The sequence below is a fragment of the Pseudorca crassidens genome, chromosome 6 (assembly GCF_039906515.1).
Source record: "Pseudorca crassidens isolate mPseCra1 chromosome 6, mPseCra1.hap1, whole genome shotgun sequence".
Taxonomy (NCBI): Eukaryota; Metazoa; Chordata; class Mammalia; order Artiodactyla; family Delphinidae; genus Pseudorca; species Pseudorca crassidens.
Window position 1 is genome coordinate 61142417 of NC_090301.1, and position 27279 is coordinate 61169695.

General features: G+C 37.9%; 1 protein-coding gene across 3 annotated transcripts in view; it reads left to right on the forward strand.

Annotated features, from left to right (window-relative positions):
• The window catches only part of TLK1 (tousled like kinase 1), a 150669-nt gene that overhangs the window by 57185 nt on the left and 66205 nt on the right, over positions 1-27279 (forward strand). For all 3 annotated transcript variants that reach the window (XM_067741565.1, XM_067741566.1, XM_067741567.1), the window contains exon 3: positions 11729-11800. In XM_067741565.1, the coding sequence (XP_067597666.1) occupies positions 11729-11800 (72 nt within the window). The remainder of the gene's footprint in view (positions 1-11728; positions 11801-27279) is intronic.

Below are 27279 nucleotides of genomic sequence, written 5' to 3' on the forward strand. Positions count from 1 at the left end.
TTGCCTCTGAATAGTAGGACTAATGCGGGAGGGAAATATTTATATTTCTGTAATGAAATGTTTTCTATGTGCCTGTGTTGCTTTTATATTTTAAAAAATGTCTCATGAATGTCTGCAAAAAAAACAGCTCTATTCTCGCTTTGAAGGCTTCAAAAGTCTGTGTGTGCTTGCATGTGCACATACTGTATGTCTGAATGTATAAATGATTATGTACTATATTTTGTCACACTCCCCCCCAACTGTGCTCTCTTTTCCTCAATAACTTGAAACTTTTTGTATTGAGATATAATTCACATACCATAAAATTGACCCTTTTAAGGTGTACTTTTCAGTGGTTTCTGGTATATCACAAAGCTGTGCAGCCATCACCACTAAGTCCAGAATATTTTTATCACCCCAAAAAGAAATCTTATAAACATTCACAGCAGCTCCTCATTCCCCTGCTTTCCTACCCTACACTTCACCCCCTGGCAACCACTAGTCTACTTTCTGTCTCTATGGATTTTTCTCTTCTGAACATTTCATATAAATGGAATAATAGTACATAGCATTTTGTGTCTGGCTTTTTTCACCTGGCATAATATTTTCAAGGTTCATGAATCTTGTATGTATTAATACTTCATTTCTTTTTATAACTGAATGTTTCATTGTATTGATGTGTGTCACATTTTGTATATCCATCAATTGGTGGACATTTGGGTTGTTTCCATTTTTGACGTGAATAATGCTGCTGTGAACACTCTGATACAAGTTTTTGTGTAGACATATGTTTTCAGTTCTCTTAGTTATGTACCAAGGAGTAGAATTACATCACTGTGATATTGACACAGGAAAGAAAAATAGACCAGTGGAACAGAATAGACTTCAGCAGCAGAGCCATTCATATATAGTAACTTGATATATGACAAAGGTGACACAGCAGTGCGGTGTGGAAAGGGTCGTCTTTTATAATAGATGATGCTGGATCAGTTGGATATCCACATGGGGAGAAAACAACAACTCGACCTTCATTTCTTGCCATGATAGAAAAATCAATTCCAAGTGACTGTAGATCTAAATGTGAAAAATAATAAAGCTTTAATAAGAATAATGACAGATTTCATAAATAGGTCACAAAAGGATCTAGCCATAAAGGAAACCATTTGATAAATGAAACTGTGTTCAGATGATACCAATGTATGAGTGAAAGGCCAAGTCATAGAGGATTCATACCAAGGACGTGTAAAGAATTCCTACAGATCAAGAAGGAAAAGACATACAATCCATGGTCAGAGTTTTAAAAGTCGACTTGTCCTACCAAGCCTATAATGAAAATTAGTAGAAGCATGCCCCATTCTTTTAACCCTACATTTATTCTTCATAGAGGCAGTCCTTCTCACCTGTAGCTTTTTATTTATTATACTATATATGTTTTGTTTTATTTATGTCTGTATTTCTAAGTAAGACTATTATAGTTCTTTGTCTTTTTTTCTTTTTTTTTCAGTTTTAGATATTTATTGACTTCCTGTTATAGAAGATGAGGCGTTAACTCTTAAATGATCCAACCCTCTACCCCTGTAGAAATACTCAAACTTCCCTGACCCTATCCTGATTTAGAAATATTTTAGTTTTGGGTTAGGTCATTATTTCATTGTTTATGTTATGACTAAATTTTATTCACAGCTGTGAGATTCCATGATTACGTTTCTTCTTTTTTACAACTTTTTGTTTTTCCTAGAGTTGATTTATTTCTTTAGTTTGTTAGTGTTCAGCGTAAGCATCCAGCAGAGGTGTGTAAACCTCTCATTTTCAAATATAAATTTATTTATTTTATTCTTATATTTCTGTAGACATACCCCTGAAATCTTCCATTCTTCCATTCTTACCTAGGCTAGTTACTCTCTGTTTCTTCTGGGTGCCTGTCATCCTGGAATCCCTCTTCTTTATCATCATGGAAATTCTTTTTGTGTCTGTCCCATGTTTGAGCTCCTGTTTCTTATATGCCATATTTTCCTCTTTCTTGGTTTATTCTTTTGTTTTGGTGGAGCAGATTCTCTAGTCACTTCCTGAGAAAAGGTAAATGGGTAGTCAGATTTTTGAGACTTTGCATATTCTCTTCTTCCCACTTGGTTGTTAGTTTGGGTGTAGAATTCTAGGTTGGAAATCCTTTTTTTTTTTTTTTTTTTTTTTTGCGGTATGCGTGCCTCTTACTGTTGTAGCCTCTCTCGTTGCGGAGCACAGGCTCCGGACGCGCAAGCTCAGCAGCTGTGGCTCACGGGCCCCGCCGCTCCGCGGCATGTGGGATCTTCCCGGACTGGGGCACGAACCTGCGTCCCCTGCATTGGCAGGCGGATTCCCAACCACCGCGCCACCAGGGAAGCCCTGGAAATCATTTTAACAGAATTTTGAAGGCATTGTTCCATTGCTTTCTAGCTTCCAGTGTTACTCCTGAGCACTCCAGTGCCATTCTCATTCCTGATCCTTTGTAGGTATTCCTGTTTAGTCTTCTTTAGAAGCTTCAAATCCTTGGCATTTCAATTTGTTTGTTATAATGTGCCTTGGTATGGATCTTCATTGAACCAGTGTGCTTGGTTCAAAAGTGTGTCCTTCCAATACAAAAACTAATGTTTTCCAGTTCCTTTTTTTTTTAACATCTTGATTGGAGTATCATTGCTTTACAATGTTGTGTTAGTTTCTGCTGTATAATAAAGTGAATCAGCTATATGTATACATATATCCCCATATCCCCTCCCTCTTGCATCTCCATCCCAACCCTCTAGGTGGTCACAGAGCACCGAGCTGATCTCCCTGTGCAATGCAACTGCTTCCCACTAGCTATCTTTTTTACATTTGGTAGTATATATATGTCAATGCTACTCTCTCACTTCTTGAAAAGTCTTGAATTATTTCTTTGATAATTTTAGCTGATTAATTTTCTCTTTCTTTTTTTTCTGGAACTCTCATTTGGAGCAGTACCTCTTGGACTGATTCTCTAGTTTTCTTTTTTTGGGGTTTTTTGGTCTCTTTCTGGGAAGATTTCTTCAACTTTATCTTTGAATTCATCCTTTTTTTTTTTCCTATGTGTTTCAGCTATCATATTTTTAATTTCCAGGTGGTTTTTTTTTGGGGGAGGGGGGTGGTTCTTTTTTTTTAATTACAAAAAATGTTACTTATTTATTTATTTTTTGGCTGCACTGCACAGCATGCAGGATCTTTGTTTCCCAACCAGCAGTGGAAGTGTGGAGTCTTAGCCACTGGACCAGAAGGAAAAGTCCCCTTGGGTTGTTCTTGAAATGTTTCATTTTCGTAGTTGGCTGTCATTAGGATATTAGTAATAGTTCTATGTGAATTTTTTTCCTGCTCCCTGGATTGTCTTTTTCTTATGGGTTTTTAAAAAATATTTGTTTATATTTTTCAGACATCTGGTGATATTGGGCTTTGCATATCTATGCTTTAGGCACTGAAACACTTATTGGAAGTATTGTTTGAGTAGGCAGGACTTACTACAGTAGGATGACTTGGCTGGGTCATTTTTCTGAGAGGTTTTTGATTCTTGGTGTCTGTAAGTCTTGTCTCTTGAGATGGTTTATTTTCCTAGAGAGAAATTCTGTACTCTCCAGCCTGTAGAGTTTACGTTTGGCTGCTGACTTTCCAGAATTTAGCACAGGAAGGTGCTGAGTCTCTTCAGTTAGTGTGTAGACATGCACTTAATGTCTTCTCTTTCCTCAGCTGTGCCTTATGTGTCTCAATCCAGAGTTCTCCCTGGCTCACCTTTTCCAGAGATAAAATCTGACCTCCAATATCTATTATGACAAGCTAGCCATCAGTCATATCCTTTTTTGTTCTCATGAATGTAATATGTTATCTTTCTCTGGCTGCTTTCAAGATTCTTTTCTTTTTTAAAAAAAATCATAAATTTTTAAATGAGGTATAGGTGACATTTAAGATTACATTACGTGTAAGATTAGATTACGTGTAAGATTAGATTACATGTGTATAGCATAATGATTCCATATTTGTATATGTTGCAAAGTGATTACCACAGCCTAGTTAACATCCATACTTGGTTACAGTTTTTTTCCTTGTGATGAGTTTTAAAGTTTACTCTCCCAGCAATTTCCAAATATGCAAATACAGTATTATTAACTATCGTTGCCATGCTGTTACATCCTCAAGACTTATTTATTTTATAACTGGTAGTTTGTACCTGTTGACCCCTTTTATCCATTTCTCCCCTCTACCCACCTCCCCAACCCCCCCTCTGCTGGCAACCACCAGTCTCTTCTCTGTATCCGTGAGCTTGGGGTTTTTTCTGTTTGTTGTTTTTGAAGATTCCACAAATAAGTGAGATCAGAAGGTATTTGTCTTTCTTTGACTTATTTCACTTAGCATAATGTCCTCTAGGACCATCCATGTCGTCGAAACTGGCAAGATTTCCCTTTTTTAATGGCTGAATAGTATTCATATACACACACACACACACACACACACACACACACACACCCCACATTTTCTTTATCCATTCATCAGTTGATGAACATTTAGGTTGCTTCCATGTCTTGGCTATTGTAAATAATGCTGCAGTGAACATTGGGGTGCAGATATCATTTTTTCCCATTGTGTTTTTTTCTTTTTTAACATCTTTATTGGAGTATAATTGCTTTACAATGATGTGTTAGTTTCTGCTTTATAACAAAGTGAATCAGTTATACATATGTTCCCATATCTCTTCCCTCTTGCATCTCCCTCCCTCCCACCCTCCCTTTCCCACCCCTCTAGGTGGTCACAAAGCACCGAGCTGATCTCCCTGTGCTATGCGGCTGCTTCCCATTAGCTATCTATTTTACGTTTGGTAGTGTATATATGTCCATGACACTCTCTCACTTTGTCACAGCTTACCCTTCCCCCTCCCCATATCCTCAAGTCCATTCTCTAGTAGGTCTGTGTCTTTATTACCGTCTTGCCCCTAGGTTCTTCATGACCTTTTTTTTTTTTTTTTCCTTAGATTCCATATATATGTGTTAGCATACGGTATCTGTTTTTCTCTTTCTGACTTACTTCACTCTGTATGACAGACTCTGGGTCCATCCACCTCACTACAAATAACTCAATTTCGTTTCTTTTTATGGCTGGGTAATATTCCATTGTATATATGTGCCACATCTTCTTTACCCATTCATCTGTTGATGGACACTTAGGTTGCTTCCATGTCCTGGCTATTGTAAATAGAGCTGCAATGAACATTTTGGTACATGACTCTTTTTGAATTCTGGTTTTCTCAGGGTATATCCCAGTAGTGGGATTGCTGGGTCGTATGGTAGTTCTATTTGTAGTTTTTTAAGGAACCTCCATACTGTTCTGCATAGTGGCTGTATCAATTTACATTCCCACCAACAGTGCAAGACTGTTCTCTTTTCTCCACACCCTCTCCAGCATTTATTGTTTCTAGATTTTTTTAATGATGGCCATTCTGACTGGCGTGAGATGATATCTCATTGTAGTTTTGATTTGCATTTCTCTAATGATTAATGATGTTGAGCATTCTTTCATGTGTTCGTTGGCAATCTGTATATCTTCTTTGGAGAAATGTCTGTTTAGGTCTTCTGCCCATTTTTGGATTGGGTTGTTTGTTTTTTTTAATTGAGCTGCATGAGCTGCTTGTAAATTTTGGAGATTAATCCTTTGTCAGTTGCTTCATTTGCAAATATTTTCTCCCATTCTGAAGGTTGTCTTTTGGTCTTGTTTATGGTTGCGGATATCGTTTTTAGTTAACTCTTTTTGTTTTCTTCAGATAAATACTTGGAAATGGAAATGCTGGATCATATGGTAGTTCCATTTTTAATTTTTTGAGGAAACTCCACACTGTTTTCTATAGTGGCTGCACCAGTTTATTGCATTGGCCAAAAATTTCATTCATTTTTCGCCATAAGATGGCTCTCGTAGCAGTTAGTTGTCTTTAACTTCATTCCAAACAATTTTGTTAGATTATGTGTGACAGCTGTCATATCAGCGTGCATTTAAAAAAAAGGCTTACCAAAATTGGTGAATTTTTGTGTAGACATTTTAATACTGAAGATGGAAGAAAAACATTTTCGGCCTATTATGCTTTATTGTTTCAAGAAAGGTAAAAATGCAACTGAAACACAAAAAAAGATTTCTGCAGTGTATGGAGAAGGTGCTGTGACTGATCGAACATGTCAAAAATGGTTTGTGAAGTTTTGTGCTGGAGATTTCTTGCTGGATGATGCTCCATGCTTGGGTAGACCAGTTGAAGTTGATAGTGATCAAATCGAGACATTAATTGAGAACAATCAGCGTTATACCATGCAGGAGATAGCCGACATACTCAAAATATCCAAATCAAGCGTTGAAAATCATTTGCACCAGGTTGGTTATGTTAATCGCTTTGATGTTTGGGTTCCATATAAGTTAAGCGAAAAACACCGTCTTGACTGTATTTCCGCATGCAAGTCTCTACTTAAACATAATGAAAATGTTCCATTTTTAAAACAAATTGTGACGGGCAATGAAAAGTGGATACTGTACGGTAATGTGGAACGGAAGGAAGAGATTGTGGGGCAAGTGAAATGAACCACCACCATCCACACCAAAGGCCAGTCTTTATCCAGAGGAGGTGATGTTGTGTATATAGTGGGATTGGAAGGGAGTCCTCTGTGATGAGCTCCTTCCGGAAAACCAAATGATTATTTCCAACAAGTACTGCTCCCAATTAGACCAACTAAAAGCAGCACTCAACGAAAATCGTCCAGAATTAGTCAACAGAAAACGTATAATCTTCCATCAGGATGATGCAAGACCGCATGTTTCTTTGATGACCAGGCAAAAACTGTTACAGCTTGGCTGGGAAGTTCTGATTCATCCTCCATATTCACCAAACATTGCACCTTTGGATTTCCATTTACTTCAGTCTTTACAAAATTCTCTTAATGGAAAAAATTTCGGTTCCCTGGAAGACTGTAAAAGGCACCTGGAACAGTTCTTTGCTCAAAAAGATAAAAAATTTTGGGAAGGTGAAATTATGAAGTTGCCTGAAAAATGGCGGAAGGTAGTGGAACAAAAGGGTGAATACGTTTTTCAATAAAGTTCTTGGTGAAAATGAAAAATGTGTCTTATTTTTACTTAAAAACTGAAGGCACTTTTCGGCCAACCCAGTACATTCCCACCAGCAGTGTAGGAGGGTTCCCTTGTCTCCACATCCTTGCCAACACTTCTTATTTCTTATCTTTTTGATAATAGCCACTCTAACAGGTATGAGGTAAGGTGTTTTTTTTTAATCTTTGGTTTTCAGCAGTTTGACTATGCTGTACCTAGGTATGATCTTCTTTGTACTTATCCTGTTTGGGGACATCAGTGAGCTACTTCAATCTGTAAATTTATGTCTTTCACCAGTGTTTAGAATTTTCTTCCTATTGCTTTTTCAATTTTTTTCTTTCTCCTTTTTCGCTCCTTCTATGACTCCAAATTCATTTATGTTAGACTACTTAATAGTGTCCAACAGACAACTGCTTTTCAGTATTTTTCTCTCTATTTTTTAGTTGGAATAATTTTTTGATCTATCTTCAGTACTTTCTCCATTCTGCTGTTAAGCCCATACGGTGAATATTTTATTTTAGAAAGTGGATTTTTCAGTTTTGCTATTTGCATTTGGCTCTTTTTTATATTTTTATTTCTCTGCTGAAATTTACAATTTTTTCCTTTATTTATAAGTTTATTTTCCCTTGGTGTCTTGAACATACTTGCAGGTAGCTGCTTTAAGATCTTTGTCTGTTAATTCCAATTACCTGGGTTACCTTGTGGTTGGTCTCTATTGATTGTCTTTTCTCTTGAGTATGGGTAACATTTTCTTGTTTCTTCATACACTTAGAAATTTTCTGTTATATACTGCATACTGTGAATGATACATTATAGTGACTTTGGGGTTTAGTGTATTTTTCTGGAGAGTGTTAATATTTTGGTTATTATTTGTATTAGCAAGCAATTAACTTGGCTGAACTGAAATCTAAACTATGTCTCCCCACAGAGGATGGCAGCTGATGTCTCTAAGTCATTTTAGTCTTACCTGGACTGCTTAGAGTCTGATCCACTCTTGCATAGAACAGTGACCAGTCAGAGACATGGGTAGAGTTCTTTGTGGTTCGCTCTCTTTGTGGTTCTCTCTCTTTGTGGTTCTTTATTTTCCAGTATGTGCCTTCTTACTTTTCAGCTGCTGTGGTAGCTCCAAACTCTGCTTTTCAAGCCAGTAAGACTGCATCTTTTGATTCACATTTCAACTGCTCTGTGCAGCTCAATCTAGGGGTTTTCCCTCAGGCAAAAGCTGTAAAAACAGGAAACCCATCCAGTTCTACTTCCTCCTTCCAAATATTGTCTCCTAACCAGATTCTGCCTATTTTTGGCTGCTCAAGTGCCTTCAGGTAGTTGTTATTTATATTTTTTTCCAGAATTTATTGTTGTCTGAGGGAATGTTGGTGTGATAAGAGGTATTCTGTTATTACTCATGGCAGGATTTGTTTGTTTTAAAAAGTAAAAATCTCATGTATTTATATTAATATTTCCAGTTCAATTCAGAACTATAAGGTTTTTATTTACATCTGTATCTTCTTTCTTCTATACCAAGAATTGTGGTTCTGAAGGACATAAAGCAGATGATAGAATTAGAATATCACATAATTATTTATTTACTCCTTTCTATATCTCACACACACAGCAGTCTCAACAATGTGTACTACCACAATGACCAAAGAGATTATGGAAAATAGTTAAAACATTTTTTGCTTGTGCTTTCCATGAATTTCCATAGCACAGTTTTTAAAAAAATTGTGTTAACAACTTTGCATGCATTTAGCCATTAAATTTTATACTCTCTTCCTTGTACTTCTCATTTAGTCTTTATCAACAAGTAAATAATAATATTGCTTGCCATAAATTGTTAGGTTGAAACTATTCATTTTGGTTGTCTAAAGCTTATTCTCTAGATTCTTTCGGAAGGGCTCATGGGAGCCAGTGTTTCCCAATTTTTGGCCTTACGTTAAGTTTATCTGTGTCTTCCATGTGATAAAAATCAATTTTACCAAATATAAGACACTTAATTCAGATTTTCTTTCTTGAATATCTGAAATATGTTACTCTGTTTTCTTCTGGCATAAATAAAGTGTTGCCTTTGAAAAGTTAGATGTTGGCCTTCTGGGCTGAATTCTTAAGTGTACACAGTGCTTCGGTCAGTAGTTTCAGGTTTTGTTCTTTTCAAGAAAGTTTTCTTGAATTATAGTCTTTACTATTTATTCTCTTATGGTAGTGCTCTTTAAAGACTTCTGTTACCTGAATGTTGGATCCTTGTTACTTCATTAAGTTGTTGCTTTCTCTCATCCGTTTAATCTCTTCATTTCTTTTGATTTCGAAACTGTTCCTCCATTTTACCTTCTCATTCTCTTAAAGCATTATCTGTTGTATGTATTTTCTCTTGTGTTCATTCAGCCTTAATCTTCATTTCTATTTTTTTTTTTTTTTTTGCGGTACTCGGGCCTCTCACTGTTGTGGCCTCTCCCGTTGCGGAGCGTAGGCTCGGCGGCCATGGCTCACGGGCCCAGCCGCTCCGCGGCATGTGGGATCTTCCCGGACCGGGGCATGAACCCATGTCCCCTGCATCAGCAGGCAGACTCGCAACCACTGTGCCACCAGGGAAGCCCCTAATCTTCATTTCTGAAAAAAATTTTTTCAATTTCTAATGCTTTCCTGAGTTCTGTTACCTTATTTCTGAGTTTTTTGAAATCTGATTTATGTTGTTCTTGCATGTCTTGAGTCATTTTTGTAATGACTTTTATCTCATTTTGAAGTAGTTATAATTTTCACCTATTTCGTGGGCATATATTTCTGGTATGCTTTTATTATCAGGATGTAATTCTGTATCTTTTTTTTTTTTCCCTATAATTTCATAGGATTGACCTACATCATTTTCTGTTGCTTACTTTTTTATGGTTTAGGATGGCATTTCTTACAGAGCCCCCTCTACTGTTGTTTTTGGGAACTCTTCAAAAGTGTGGCATTTGGGGCTTCCCTGGTGGCGCAGTGGTTGAGAGTCCACCTGCCGATGCAGGGGACACGGGTTCGTGCCCCGGTCCGGGAAGAGATCCCACATGCCGCGGAGCGGCTGGGCCCGTGAGCCATGGCCGCTGAGCCTGCGCGTCTGGAGCCTGCGCTCCACAACGGGAGAGGCCACGACAGTGAGAGGCCCGCGTACCGCAAAAAAAAAAAAGTGTGGCATTTGCTTTCTATGATTCCTAAGGCTTTGCTCCCTTCCCCACTATTCTCATTCCTTAATCTTCATTGTACCTAATGTGCTCAGTTTTGATTACATGCTCAGTAGCTTATCCTCATTGTGACACTGTTAATGAAGGATCAGTTTTAAGAGTTCATAGAGGCTAACTGCCCCAACTTCAGACTTCAGGAAAATGCAGAAATCCAGTTATAGCTGTTGTGGGAGTCTCTGTTCTCAGATGTGTCAGACACTCTGTTTTCTTCTGCTGCTTCTCATACCATGCAGGTTCTATGGTTGTTGGTGATTTGTTCCCACTTGCTGTTTTAGGGAGATTTATGTAGATTTCCTTGTCACCCAGTTTTGTTGTAAATGTTGTATGTGGGTTTGGAGATTTAGGGATGCTCAGAAACGTTGCCACTGCCTCCATTGTCCTTGAATCTTTATAATTTATCACTTATTAATTGCTGTTTATGGTGTTCTCTTTTTCAAGTTTGATAATCTTGCCCTAATTAGATTATAATTCCTCTAGTGCTTGAATCTTAGTTCAAATGCTATTTTGTGTTGAAAATAGCCTTTACAGTGTCCAGCATAGCACTGGACATATATGCAATGTATCATATCAGTCATCAGTTTGGAAATTAGTCAGTCTAAGGGTAATTATAGGCTAACTTGCAACCTTGTAATGGTAGTATTAGCAGCTACTCCGGCAAATTGAAGGGAAACGGGTACCACCTGGCCTGCTTGTACATGAAGTTCATTTATATGTCATCTTTGGCATATATGTTATAGTCTGCCTGGTCTAAACATTCCTGGAAGACATTGATCTAATGTACTGATGGTCCAAAAAAGTCAACAAAGTAATAACCATCATAGAAACATATTGGAAACAGAAAATGTTATCCACCATAGTGATAGTTCATTACTGTCACAGTTCAAAAAATATTGTAAAGGAAATTTAAACACTCTTTGAGTGACACAGTTAAAATGGTCAAGTTAGTAAAAGAGTTTTTTAAAAGGCTAAACCCAAACAAACAGAAACCAGAGATTGACCAGTTTGTTAATATGAAGAGGCAAAGGGGTGTGGGTGAGATATGATGGAATTTCATAAGATTGTGATGAAAATTAAGGAACACAAATAATACTTTCAGTTAAAGGAAGCATTAGTTTTTATACATTGGGTAGTAATTTTAGGGATCTTTTTATCCTAACAACATCTCACTTCCTTTGCTTCTGAATTTGATATTCTAAAAAGTCAGCTAACACAAGTCAGTTCCTGAAACACAGCAGAACTTTATTGATTTGATAAAACTTTCCAAGTATAGTGTTAAGAAGTTGGTGTTTCTTATTTTTACTTCATTTGTCTTCCCTATTTAAAGGAATCATATTTTATTTTTAATTATAAAGACATTATTTACTTTGTAAAATGTTCCATTTTAAATTACTCCTAATTTTTACCTTTTTAAAAATTTTCAACAGGCCTCAACAAATAATGAAAGCTCTAATCACAGTTTTGGAAGCTTGGGATCTTTGAGTGACAAAGAATCAGAGGTAAGTAACTTCATTTTAAATATGGTGCTATTAATAAGTAAAAGTTGGAATCACTGTTTTTTTTTAATTAATTTTTTTCCTTCTTTAATACTTGTGCTAAAGGTTAATCCTTGTTAAGTTTTTTGTAGGAGCATTTTATTCTGTTTTATGAAGCAGAGCATTCAAACCGAAGACTGTATTGGACATTAGAAAGAAAATATAGTTTCTTTGGTTATGTAGGTCAACTTGTACATTAATGGTATTGACAGATATTCTTAAGTTACTAGCCGTTCATAATTCTAAGAGATGAACGTGGTTTTGCAATACGTTGTATTTTGCAGTTTTCTATTATTTCTTGTTCTACTTCCCTCTTAGTTTGGTCCTGAGTAAAGGTTTGTTTACTTTCTGGGATACAGAAACACATTTTTTTTCTCTTTTTTAAATTTCTTGTGGGATTTCATGCTGTTGGTTTTCACTTTACATATTTTAAGATATCTGAAAAATCCCCTCCTCCCCCACCCACTTACTCTCCCCACTAAGAAAATATATGGAATTTTATAAGTAGGTATTTGGATCCATGGTATAGTTCACATTGAGCATGATATTCTTGATGGCATTTTAAAAAATGTTTAGACAGGAGGTTCTTTGGGTAGTAGCATTCATTTGTTGATGCTGCAACTTCACCTTTTGCAGATACAGTCTGTAATATTTCCTCTTCTCAGATTATGGAGTTCTGTCACTTACTTTTCAACATTTGTGTGTGTGTGTGTGTGTGTGTGTGTGTGTGTGTGTGTGTGTGTGTGTGTGTTTTCCCTGTCAATGTTAACTTCTGCTTGATCCATTTTAGTCTTTTTTCTGCTTGGGTTAGTATAGGTATATCACCATGATAATAATACCATAGGTCATTAGCACCCAGTAACTCTTAGGCATTTGGTTTTGGTATTCAGTGGAAGGGGAATATCAAAGGTGGCATCTTTTTAAGCCCTGTTATTGAAAGCATCTAGGAATCTCTAGGTAGACAGTTTTGTGGAGTTCTGTGCAGGCACCCTGACACTCCAAAGGAGTGTGGCATAGGGCTCTCACTCATCAGGCTTTCCCTTCCACAGAGACAACTGGCAGGCAGCTGAAAGGACTGTGCAAGTGACGGGACTTTATCTGCAGTAGGTTCCCTTGAGGTAAGCGTTAGTAGCCCCTGTAGCACCAGATTATCACAGTTTAGTTTTTATCAAATTAACACACATTAAGTCCTTAAAAATTGTAGGTTTAGATCTTGTCAAAGTACATTTTTTTCAAAAACCATATCAAGAATGTTTTCACTTTATATTTCCTGGATTTTGGAACATTTCTTGATACTTCCACAGATTTGGGTCTATATAGTAATTTCACATGCCTCCTCTTTTCATAGGCTTTTATGTTATGAAGGGCAATAAAATAATTTTAGATATTTCTCTTTTCTGTTCACCAAATCTAGTGTTTCTGATGGATTTTTTTAATAGAAAAACGTAGTAAAAGTTAGACCACATGTAATGGTTATATATTTCTATGTTCTTTATAGGTATCTGTATTCCCAGTATGAGTTGGTAGATGCAATATTTGAATTCTTCCAAAAGGATCAGTTTGTAAGAAAATACCACTTCCCTTAAAAGAATTCTAAGGCTCACTTTTGGCTATGTTCTTAGGTTAAAAACCATTTTTTTTTAAAGACCATAATGGTATTTGCACTAAAATACAATTTGGTTCACCATTGGATGTACTTAGCTTTATTTGTGTAGAAATTTTGACATTTGGGGACACAATAGAAAAATCTTAAAATTTTTTGGCTTTTGCTGCTTTGTGTTCTGTATCTGGAATTTCTGCAAAATAATGGTTAAGTGGCATAATATTTTGGAAATGACTATGGATTATATGTTTTCCTTAAAATTTGAAGAAGGAAATTTGGGGGGTGGTCTGTCTTTCCATTTAAGAAGTGATTTGTCTGGAAAATGGTTCCCAGGTTTTATTTCTGTACTAGATGCCTTAATGGACTCCCTTGGGGTGAAATTTCATATACATCTCGATACAGATATTCCTATAAGTCATGAATAAAGTTGTTGGCAGTAAACAGCTGCAGGATAGAAGTACTTCTTTTTTTCCCCAGTACACCTAATAGTAAAGTTTATGTAGTATTTCGTTGTCTGCTGATGTCATTTTATTCTTTTGGTAATCCATCCCCTGAACCATCAGATTTTTAAAAATAACAGTTTTTGTTTTTATGGACAAATAGTGCTGAAAGGTTTATTATTATTATTTTTTAATAGTATTTCTCTACCACTCACGCTTACCCCACCCTGCTCTCCATTCTCTTAGCTTTTCTTCCTGGTATTTATTTCCACATTTTAATATAAATAATATGCATATCTTTTTTGGTTCATCAATTGGACATTATCTGTGACTTCCTCTTAGTATTTATGAAGATGTTAACCTACTAATAACCCCCTGCTTTCTATCCTCTTCTTAATACTGTTTTCAGACACTCAGAACCCTCTTGTTTTCATCTGTCCTTTTACTATTAAAAGTGAAAAGCATCTGATATTCACTGTTGGGTTGATTAAATCTACTTCAACTGAAAATTTTCACTGCAGTTTATATATGAATTAAACTTGCCTTTTATTTCTAAATGTAGAATTGTTAAACAGAAAGGGTTTTTTTTTTTTTTATAATGAAATCGTCTAGTAGATAGGAAGGTGTTGGTCTCGTTTTGCTTTATTTTACATCACTGTAGGTTTATTCAACGGGCTCCAAAATTTTTCAGTAAGCATTTGTTACATATCTATTATCTTCTAGCCTCTGTGCCCAAGCACGGAGTATATAAAGATGAATAGGATACAATTCCTGCTTTCACATGAGATCAGTGTCTAGTAGGACAAACTGTTTCATAAACAGTGTGAGCTATGCTATAATAGATGTAAGCACAAGGTACTATAGGAGCAAAGAGCAAGAAACCCCTAATTCCATCTGCCTGCAGGCGAGAGGTAGGGAAGGAAGAGAAAGAGAGGTCTTCCCTCAAAGAACAGATGATAGGGACTTCCCGGGTGGCGCAGTGGTTAAGAATCCACCTGCCAATGCAGGGGACACGGGTTCGAACCCTGGTCTGGGAAGATCCCACATGCCGCAGAGTAACTAATCCCGTGCACCACAACTACTGAGCCTGCGCGCTAGAGCCCGCATGCCACAACTACTGAAGCCCACACACCCTAGAGCCTGCGTGCTGCAACTAGTGAGCCCACACACCACAACTACTGAAACCCGCACTCCTAGAGCCCATGCTCTACAACGAGGGAAGCCACCGCAATGAGAAGCCCGCACATTGCAACGAAGAGTAGCCCCTGCTTGCCACAACTAGAGAAAGCCTGTGCACGGCAACAAAGACCCAACACAGCCAAAATAAATAAATAAGTTAATTAATTAATAAAAAAAAAACTAGTCTCTTTATCTTAAAAAAAATAGAACAGGTGATAGTTAAGTTGTTAAGAAAGCCTATGGATTCATCCCAGAGGACAAGGGCAAAGTATGAGAAGAAAGCAGGCAGAGGCACTAAGATGTGCTTTTGCTTTTCCATGGAAGCATGGCACATAGTTTTGTTCAAGATGTAAGGCAGTGGTTCTCAATCCTAACTGCCTTTTAGCTCACCTGAGGAGCTTAAAAAAGAAAAAACCAAGCTGCCTGGGTGATTCATCTGGTTTGTAAACTTCTGGTATAGAGAAGATATGTAAGAATGGTGAAAGATAGGCAGGGGTCAGGGTTTGAATGCTCTTGTATTTCATAGTAAGGGATTTGGACTTCTTTCTAGGAGATGAAAGGAGAGGAAACAAAACAAGTAGAGATGAAGAAGGCTCCCTCAGGGGGCAATGTATAGGATAGGATGGGAGGGAGGTGATACCTAAGTTGGAAAGACCATTTAGTTAAGGAGTGCTGCTGCCTTTACAAAACTCCAAGGTTTAACAGGAAGAAAAACTTCAAGTGGGGGTTCTAATTACAGTGTTCTCAAGTTTGCCTTTTGGGCTCTGCTTTCTTTGGATTTTGTAACTATTGATGCTATCACCACTCAGGCCCATGCTTCTCAAACTTTAATACGCAAGTGAATTACCAAGGATTCTTACAGGTCTGGAGTGAGTGTTTGCGTTTCTGACAAGCTCTCAGATTCCACTAGATTTTAAAAGTAGAAGCAGTAGGGCTTCCCTGGTGGCGCAGTGGTTGGGAGTCCACCTGCCAATGCGGGGGACACGGGTTCGTGCCCCGGTCTGGGGGGATCCCGCATGCCGCGGAGCGGCTGGGCCCGTGAGCCATGGCCACTGAGCCTGCGCATCTGGAGCCTGTGCTCCGCAGCAGGAGAGGCCACAGCAGTGAGAGGCCCGCGGACCGCAAGGAGAAAAAAAAAAAAGTAGAAGCAGTAGGGTTTGTAGACTGAATGAGGGTAAAGAAGGAAAGGGAGGAGCCTAGGATTATTTAAAGGTAGCTAGCTTTAGGTGAATGGTAGTGGTTTTGAGTGAGATAGACAACACAGAAAGAAGATGAATAGGTTAGCATAGAAGGTAATGAATTAAATTCTGGACAGCACTGAGTTTGAATACCTATGAAATGACCAAGGCAGAGGAGCTGTCTGGAGCTCAGGAAGGAGGTCAGGCTAAAGATGAAGACTTAGTGGGTTTTGGCATACAAACAGGGCTAAGACATTATTTGCCCTTTTACAGTAATGCTAAGACGTATTTGGCTTTTTTTTTTTTTTTTTTTTCCTGTAGGCGGGCCTCTCACTGTTGTGGCCTCTCCCGTTGCGGAGCACAGGCTCCAGACACGCAGGCTCAGCGGTCATGGCTCACAGGCCCAGCCGCTCCACGGCATGTGGGATCCTCCCAGACTGGGGCACGAACCTGTGTCCCCTGCATCGGCAGGCGGACTCTCAACCACTGCTCCACCAGGGAAGCCCTGGCTTTTTAACTTTCATTTCTCCATGAGTTTACAGTGAAAATTTCCAAAGGCTGTAAGACATGTGATGATATCATTATTCTGATGATTTATGGATTGTGTATTCTGGTGTTCTAAAATTTTTTTAGTTTTAAATCCCAAAATGGTAAGTAACAGTAGTTATATCCCACATAAGAAAGGCTCTTTGGGGAACTCAACAGTTTTTAAGAGTTTGTAGACGGGTTTTGAGACCCAGAAGTTTAAAAACTGCTTTTGCAGATGAACTCATCCTGATAGTGTGTGTAATGCTAGGAAGTGTGAGCAGGCGAGACGTGTGTGCTAGAGAGAGTAGTAGCAGGTAAGGAGGTGGATAAAAGATGAGAAACAAGAGGAGGAGAATAATGAGTAGAATTAGATGTTATGGAAGTCATTTAAGATAATGACTAAAAAGTGACTAAGAGTTTGTCACTTAGGCTTACTTTTAGTAGACTAATGGGAGCAAGATGCCAGATATTAGTTGATTAAGGAGCACTTGGAAAGTGAGCATATATTGACTACTCTTGGAAGAATCTTGACTGTGAAGAAAAGGAGGCAGTATCCAGAGTCTAACAGACTTGACCTATTATGTGCTAGGGAAAGGATTATAGCAGACCTGTGATGGGATAAGGACAAGCAAAGTGCTGAAGAGAGAGGAGAAACTAAACTAAACTTTTTTTTTTTTTGGCTGCGTTGGGTCTTCGTTGCTGCGCGCGGGTTTTCTCTAGTTGCGGTGAGTGGGGACTACTTTTCTTTTAGGTGCGTGGGCCTCTCATTGCGGTGGCTTCTCTTGTTTTGGAGCACAGACTCTAGGTGCACGGGCTTCAGTAGTTGTGGCTCGCGGGCTCTAGAGCGCAGGCTCAGTAGTTGTGGCACATGGGCTTAGTTGCTCCGCGACATGTGGGATCTTCCCCGACCAGGGATCGAACCCATGTCCCCTGTATTGGCAGGTGGATTCTTAACCACTGTGCCACCAGGGAGGTCCTAAACTAAACTTTTCCTGGAAGTGGTATGAATGGTGAGTTCCAGACTCTGGGAGGACAGGGTTAGTTGTGGACAGGACTGACTGAGAACATCCTTTCCTCTGATAGATGAATTTCCATACCTAATAACCTTTCTCTTTCTTCACAGTGAAAATAGAGCTTATCAACTGAAGGAAGAATCATGAGTAGGTTGGGGGTGTGAGGAGAATGATAAAAAATTTATGGGAGAGACAAGGAAGTAGTTTACAGGGGAGAGGGGTCACTCATTTAAATGTTTTAGAATGCCTGAAGGAGTTAGAGACATGGTCTGTGCACCTTATCTACTGGCTGAAAGTTCAGATTATTTTATGAGGATGAGAGAGGGAGCCCATATTTCCTTTTATCAATGTTTTCCAAGTTTCAGAACCTGCCTGGATCCACCCATTTGCCATTCTCCTTGCAGGACCCTTCCCTCTCTAAACACGAAGATCATCTTCACTTTTCTCTAAATTCTGTACAGTTGCTGTCCCCACTGTACCTTACCCCAAGATGCTGAGATAAATTATCTTGTAGCTCATTTGGAATTTATAATTTATAATATTAATACCATAACCATACCTCCTCTCTACCTTTTCTTTCGGATGTCCTAGAATATATTTTTCTGTTTTATTTCTTACTGTGGTTGGTTATTTGTGAATGAATATAAGACTGAATATAGGGCTTCCCTGGTGGTGCAGTGTTTAAGAATCCGCCTGCCAATGCAGGGGACATGGGTTCAAGCCCCGGTCCAGGAAGATCCCACATGGCACGGAGCAACTAAGCCTGTGCATCACAACTACTGAGCCTGCACTCTAGAGCCCATGAGCCACAACTACTGAAGCCCGCATGCCTAGAGCCTGTGCTCCACAACAAGAGAAGCCACCGCAATGAGAAGCCCGCGCACCGCAATGAAGAATAGCCCCCGTTCACCGCAACTGAAAGCCCGCACACAGCAATGAAAACCCAACAGAGCCAAAAATAAATAAATAAAAAATTTTAAAAAAAGACTGAATATAAATCTCATTGAAGTATATTTTTAAGCCTATTGTTACATGTACGTACAGTATATTACATAATGATGTTTGTAAAGCAGACATGTCAAATTATTCTGTTTTTGTCTCAATTTAATTTTGAATATTTATCTTTTATACTACTTCTATATAAACCTGAATCAGAGTTGAACAATTTAAAATATATACTATCTTTTTCTAGAACTAAAGTTTATTTCCCACTTCCTTCTGGGCAATTGTCAATTCTTTAACCCTCTATCCACTGGCATTGAATTACTGTTTATTTTTATTTTTTAAATTTATTTATATTTTATTTTTGGCTGCGTTGGCTCTTTGTTGCTGCGCGAGGGCTTTCTCCAGTTGCAGCGAGCGGGGGCCACTCTTCATTGTGGTCCATGGGCTACTCAGTGCGGTGACTTCTCTTGTTGCAGAGCATGGGCTCTAGGATGTGCAGGCTTCAGTAGTTGTGCTGCACGGGCTCAGTAGTTGTGCTGCACGGGCTTAGTTGCTCTGCGGCATGTGGGATCTTCCCAGACTAGGGCTTGAACCCATGTGCCCTGCATTGGCAGGCGGATTCTTAACCACTGCGCCACCAGAGAAGTCCCTACTGTTTATTTTTGATCCAAGTGCCTTTGGGGATTTTTGAGCTATTTAAGATTAAGAATTTTAACTTATAGATATACAGAAGCTGGGACAGTTGTTGCATCTAGACATTTAAACTTAGATGCACTTTCAGAATTGTAATGATTGTAATGAAAGAGGAATATAATATGGATACAGTGCCTTGATTATCTTAATTTACCTGTAACGTTGATTAATGAAGCCCATTTTATGAAAGAAGATCTAATTAACTTTCTCACTTGAATTTAGTTTCTAGAAGTAGTCTTGGTATTTAAATCAGATTTTTCCCCTCCTTATTTGAATTGAACTTATGGAGTTAATTAATGCTTTGTTTTGTTCTTTTTAAAAAATAATTTTTAAAGGCCACATTATGTGTGAGTTCTTATTTTCATATTTTGGAGGAAGTAGAAATTAAGAATACTAGGGAATTAGAACTAAAACTACCTTAGACCTAGCTTGGGGGGGACATTATTTTCATTTTTAGAACAAGTCATATTATTTATATAGTTCTTCGATAGTTTTTTAATTTAAAAAATCTTTTTTGATATTTAAAATTATATATAGACATATATAATTGACTAAATGGGATGGCTCTGATGTTAATGAATTGGCTGGATTAAGAAATGAGCATTTCCAGTTTTCACCTAGTTTTTATATACATCCCCATCTCTACTTTTTTATATTTCCTTTTTGCCTTCTAAATAGTGTTTAGCTGAAATGTTTCCTCAAGAAACAGTTAGTTACCTTAGATTGATTGGAAGTTATGATTTTATTTGAAAATAGAGATAATACCAGCCTAAAATTTCAGATGGATTTTTTAAAATTCATTTAAGTTTTATATATATATATGTAAAATATATATATGTAAAAAAATATATATTTTATATATATATGTATATGTGTCTTATAACCTGGACAAATCTTGTCTTTAATGTCTTAGTCTGAGCACCCAATAAGAAAGAAAACTTGCAAAATGAATTTAGTGATGTATAGTTAAGTGTGGCTGAAAGTTAACATTTTTATGCCTATTTCCCCCTAAATGAATTACCTTGTTTTTTACTTTATTCTGTTTAAATCTGTTCAGCTTCTAAAGATTGTTAGATACCTAGTTTAATGCCCTCATCAATTATAAGAAATATTCTTTGTGTCCTGTAACCTACATTATTTTCTGAAATGTTTTAGCCTGATAAATGCCCTTTGTGGTGTTCTGTTTGATTGGTTCCTCTGTCTTCTCCTTTACTTATCTTCATTTTGGCAGTATTTTCTCACTGATTTCTTCTTACTGTATTATTAGGTGAGGTTAGTAAGATTTTGTAACAGCAATAAAGACATTTTCTCAGTAAGGAAATAAGTTTGTTTTTTTTCTCTCTCTGTTAAGACTAATAATCAAACTTAGAAATTATAGTTCCTGTGAAATACCTGGAATTACTTTGTAAATTTTCATTTTATTTAAAAAGAGAAAATTATTTAATTCTGCCACTAAACATTAAAGGACACACTCTTTTTTGTTGTTGTTGTTGATGGAACCTGAGCCCCCTGCAGTGAAGGGCGGAGGAAGTCCCTAAAGGTCAAGCTCTTACAGGAAGTATATTCAGCTAGAGTTATGGAGTGTCTAACTCTAAAATGTGTTATATGACAGAGTCCACAGCAAAGGAAGTAGGTCTATCCTGGTTGAATATATACATCCTTAGTCTCCTGGAAGGAAAAATACTGTAAATCAAATGGCCTGATACTGGCTGACTCTGTGCCCCTGTTTCCATAAAGGTGGAGGACTATGTGTGTCAGAATCACCTTTTCAAAATCAAAGCACTTAGGCTCCCTTCTTGGAAACTCTGATAATACTCTGTCTAGATAATTTTTGATTTCTCATAGATCAATAAATCTTGATTCTGTAGGCCATTTAATAAGAAAGCAAACAAACAGCTGTTAAATGTTTCCCTTTTTAAAAGTACATTTAGTGTGGGTGGGTGGTTTTTAGAGCAAGAAAGTTCTAAGCTGACTGTTGTAAACAAGATTCGAAGAGGAACATGCCATGTCATTTTAAGAATGAAGTGGACCCTGGTATAGCACTTAATCGTAGTAGATGCTCAGTAAATATTTGTTGAATAAATAAATTTAATAATGTACTTTAGTTGTAGTATAATATAAGGCAGTTTTTGTGTCAGCTACATGTGATTCTTATGTATTCATCAAAGCAAGCTTTCTCAACCTTAACATTATTGACGTCTGGGGCCAGATAATTCTCGGGGTGGGGAGGGAGTTGTCATGTGTAATGTAGGATGCTTAGCGGCATCTCTACATGATGCATTAGATATCTGTAGCCCATCCCCCCACCCCTAAGTTGTGGCAACCAAAAATGTCTCCAGATATTGCCGTATATCCTCGGGGGGTAGAGGCAGATCTCCTCTAGTTGGGAACCACCCCATTAATGAAGGAGGGAAAATAAAGTTGTAGCATGTTATCTGTGGAGCTAGATTACAGCTCTATAAGTTTCACGTCTCTGGGTATGAAAACAGAAGCCCAGAGAAGTTAATTTGCCCACAGATAGTAAGTTAATAGTCAAAGTTCTAATTTTAAAGTGTCTGTCGTATTTCAAAGTGATGTTTTCAACTATTGTTCTATACTCTTTCTGTATAACTAATGTAGTATCTAACTTATTAGTTAGATAAATGACCCTAGTTAGTCTTTTGAAAAAAGTGGTATTCTTTTTTGGAAATATTTAGATTTAAGATGATTTATAGTTTGCCAATCCAAGATATGCCTGGACTGGCAGCACTTCACAGATCTTTTTTCTGATAAATATGCTTTTAGACAAGTACATTCAGCACAAGTTGACATTACTGAACAATTTGGTTTCAATATCTTATACAGGTGTACCTTAGAGATATTGCAGGTTTAATTCCATGCCACCATAATAAAGCGAATATTGAAATAAAGCAAGTCACATGAATTTTTTGGTTTCACGGTGCATATAAACATTATGTTTACACTATACTGTAGTCTAAGTGTGCAGTAGCATTATATCTGAAGAAACAATGTACCTACTTTAATTTAAAAATATTATATTGCTGAAAAAAATGCTAACCATCTTCTGAGCTTCAGCAAGTTGTTATCTTTTTGCTGGTGGAGGGTCTTGCTTCAGTGTTGATGGCTGCTGACTGATCAGGGTGGTGGTTGCTGAAGGTTAGGGAGGCTGTGGCCGTTTTAAAAATAAAACAACAGTGATGTCTGCACACTGACTCTTCCTTTCACCAACAACTTCTCTGTAGCAGCAACGCTGTTTGGTAGCATTTCCCCATGGTAGAACTTCCTTCAAAAGTGGAGTCAGTCCTCTCAGTCCCTGCTGCTGTTTCATAAACTAAGTTTATGTAATATTCCAAATCCTTTGTTGTCATTTCAACAATCTTCACAGCATCTTCACCAGGAGTAGATTCCATCTCAAGAAACCACTTTCTTTGCTCATCCATAAGAAGCAACTCATCCATTAAAGTTTTATCATGAGATTGCCCCAATTCAGTCACATCTTCAGGCTCCACTTCCAATTTTAGTTTTCTTGCTATTTCCGCCACACCTGCAGTTACTTCTCCACTAAAGTCTTGAACCCCTCAAAGTTGTCCATGAGGGTTGGAATTGACTTCTTCCGCATTCCTGTTAATATTGATATTTTGACCTCTTCCCATGGATCACAGATGTTCTTAATGGCATCTAAAATGGTGAATCCTTGCCAGGTTTTCACTTTACTTTGCCCAGATCTATCAAAGGAATTATATCAAAGGAATTACTATGGCAGCTATAGCCTTATGAAATATATTTCTTAAATAATAAAACTTTTAAGTCAGAGTTACTCCTTGACCTATGGGCTGTAGAATGGATGTTGTGTTAGCAGGCATGAAAACAACATTAATCTTGTACATCTCCATCAGAGCTCTTGGGTGACCAGGTGCATTGTCAATGACCAGTAATATTTTGAAAGGAATCTCTTTTCTGAGCAGTGGACTCAACAGTAGCCTTAAAATATTCAATAAACTATGTTGTAAACAAATGTGCTGTCATCCAGGTTTTGTTGTCCATTTATAGAGCACAGGCAGAGTAGATTTAAGATAATTCTTAAGGGCCCTAGGATTTTCAGAATGGTAGATGAACATTGGCTTCAACTTCAATTCACCAACTGTTTAAGCCGCTAAGAAGTGAGTCGACCTATCCTTTGAAGCATTGAAGCCAGGCATTGACTTCTCTAGCTATGAAAGTCCTAGGTGCCATCTTCTTCCAAGAGAAGGTTGTTTTATCTACATTGAAAACCTGTTGTTTAGTGTAGCCACCTTCAATAATTATCTCAGCTAGATCTCCTGGATAACTCATTGCAGCTTCTACATCAGCACTTGCTGCTTCACCTTGTATGTTCATGTTAAGGAGATGGCTTCTTTCCTTAAACCTCATGAACCAACCTCTGCTTCTTCACACTTTTCTTCTGTGCTTCCTCACCTCTCTCAGCATTCATAGAATTGCTCTGGATTAGTCTTTGGTTTAAGGGGATGTTGTGGCTGGTTTTATCTTCTATCCAGACCACTCAGACTTTCTCCACATCCCCAATAATGGTGTTACGCTTTTTTATAATTTGTGTGTTCACTATAGTAGTACTTTTAATTTCCTTCAAGAACTTTTCCTTTGTATTCACAACTTTGGCTCAGGAGGCCTAGCTTTCGGCCTGTCTCAACTTTCAGCATGCCTTCCTCACTAGGCTTAATCATTTCTAGCTTTTTTTTTTTTTTTTTTGTGGTACGTGGGCCTCCCATCGCCGTGGCCTCTCCCGCCGCAGAGCACAGGCTCCGGACGCGCAGGCCCAGCAGCTATGGCTCACAGGCTCAGCTGCTCCACAGCATGTGGCATCCTCCCAGACCGGGGCACGAACCCGCGTCCCCTGCATCGGCAGGCGGACTCCCAACCACCGCACCACCAGGGAAGCCCCATTTCTAGCTTTTGATTAAAAGTGAGAGATGTGCAACTCTTCCTTTCACTTGAACACTTAGAGGCCATTGTAGAGTTTTAGTTGGCCTAATTTCAATATTGTGGTATCTCAGGGAATAGGGAGGCCCAAGGAGAGGGTGAGAATGGCTGGTCATTGGAGCATTCAGAACACACACAACGTTTATTGATTAAGATCACTGTCATATGGTCACAGTTTGTGGCGCTGCAACACAATTAAAATAGTAACATCAAAGATCATGGATCACAGATCACCATGATAAATATAATAACGAAGAAGTTTGAAATATTGCAAGAATCACTAAAATGTGATACAGAGAGAGGAAGTAAGCAAATGCTACTGGAAAAATGGTGCCAAAAGACTTGCTAGATCAAGGTTGCCACAGACCTTCAATTTGTAAAAGAATGCAGTATCTATGAAACGCAGTAAAGCAAAGCTCAATAAAATGAGGTATGCTTGTACTATAGTAGAGTTTTAAAAATATTAGGGGTATTTTTATATCAGCAGAACATAGTGAGTATTTTACTAATTTTCTTTAAGATTAATTCTCATTTTCTAAAATAACTGAATAATCATGACAATGCACTGGACTTCTCCTATCCTAATGAATTTTCTGTTATATGTCACAATTTTGGTCTGCAGTTCTTAATGGAAGGTTATATATAGAATAACTTACTAATTTTAGGGATTCTCTAAAGTGGAATGTGCAGGAAATACATGCTATATTATTATATATTAGATTGGCTATATTGCTAATCCTGATGATATATCAGCATTACTTTTGGAGCTTTTAAAAAATACGGATTCCTTTGGTCTCCCTCCAGAGATGTTTCCATTTGGAATGGGGATGCCAGCATGAACTTTAAATAACAGCTTTGTGATTATGAAGTATAGTCAACATTGAGAATCAGTGCTAATAGATAAATGATAGACCAATTTCCTTTAAATAATAAAATCAACCCTTTTTTTCTGGTTATAATGCAGTATTGCTATAGAGAAAACTGTAACAATGAAATCCCACTTTTTAAAAAAAAAAACACATCAGGTAAACATCTTAAAGGATTTTGGGGCATTCTCATACAGTTTTTTTTAAAAATAATATTTATTGATTAACAAATATTTATTCAGTATATATGGTATACTACTATAAAATGAATGGGTTTTTTAAAAATTTATTTATTTAACTTATTTTATTTTTGGCTGCGTTGGGTCTTTGTTGCTGTGCGCGGGCTTTTCTCTAGTTGTGGTGAGCAGGGGCTACTCTTCCTTGTGCTGTGCGGGCTTCTCACTGCGGTGGCTTCTCTTGTTGCGGAACATGGGCTCTAGGTGCACGGGCTTCAGTAGTTGCAGCACGCGGGCTCTAGAGCGCAAGCTCAGTAGTTGTGGTGCACGGGCTTAGTTGCTCCGTGGCATGTGGGATCTTCCCGGACCAGGGCTCCAACCCAGGTCCCCTGTAGTGGCAGGCGGATTCTTAACCACTGTGCCACCAAGGAAGCCCCTCGTACAGTTTTAGTGTGAGTAAAGATTTAATATCACCTTTGATAGTACAATTTGGAAATATCTTTAAATTTTTAAATGTGCATATTCTCCAGCACAGCATTTACACTTAAAAGTGTCTATTCCGGGCTTCCCTGGTGGCGCAGTGGTTGGGAGTCCGCCTGCCGATGCAGGGTATGCAGGTTCGGGCCCCGGTCCGGGAGGATCCCATGTGCCGCGGAGCGGCTGGGCCCGTGAGCCATGACCGCTGAGCCTGCGTGTCCGGAGCCTGTGCTCCGCAACGGGAGAGGCCACATCAGTGAGAGGCCCGCGTACCACACACAAAAAAAAGTGCCTATTCCAAAGACATAATTGTATAAGGACCTAGGGATTCATGTTCAGCCAGTGTCTATAGGGATACTATACAGGATATGTTACTTCATCATGAGTGTCACAATGGGAGAAAAGCTGTGAAGTCACGTTCTCAATTTTACTATTACAGGTACTCTTCAAAATGCCAACATTTCCAGACTAAGTTGTCTTGAAAATTTGCTTCCCCCCATCCTCCACAGCATTTGCTCTTTATGGCTGTTTTATTCTGATTGTATGATTTGAAAACTGCTTGTCAGATCATATGAACAGAGGAGGAAGTCCAGCTTTATTCTAATTTTATGGTTTATACTATTTAACAGATAAAGCCTTAAGTCAAAGCGAAAGCCAGAGAAGGGAAAATGCAAAGAAATAGTTATGCTATGTAAATGATAAGAAAATGGCAAACAAAACTGCGCTTTATCAATATCGAAGATTTAGTATGCTCCTTTTAAGCATATGTGAGTGTAAATTAAAATGGGTCCAGGTAATAGGAACCTAAGAAGTACAGCTGTGAGGATGGCAAGTAAGGTAGTTTTTAAAAATTGAAAATAAGATTAAGTATTATATTTCTTTTAGTTACTGATGTGGTTATGGATGCTGTATGTTTGTGGAGGGAGTAAAAATCCTTCAGGCTTTTAAAAATGCTGTGAGCTGGCACACTTTTAGTTACCGGTAAGGCAGCATGCATTTTAGTGGAGGGTTATCTGATTTTGTCTCTTTGGCTCTCTACCATCTTTGATATTATGTATTATTAAATGATAAGGCAATACAGGAGAAAATAGGCTACACTCAAAATTGCGGATATGTTGATTGGGTTTACTTTGAGCAGCAAAGAAATGCTCTTATTTGGTGATAGGGTCCCAAAATGTTGCGTACATGAACTTTTTATGCTTTTTATATTGAAATCAGCAAAATAATAGATCTTTTAGGTGTCAGAGATTCAAGCAAACATTTACAGATAATAGTTGGTATTAAAGTTTGACTCTTGGGCAGAGAAAGACTGAATTTCAGGTCATGCCAGCTCAAAATCATCCTGGAATTAGGATATACAGATTTTAT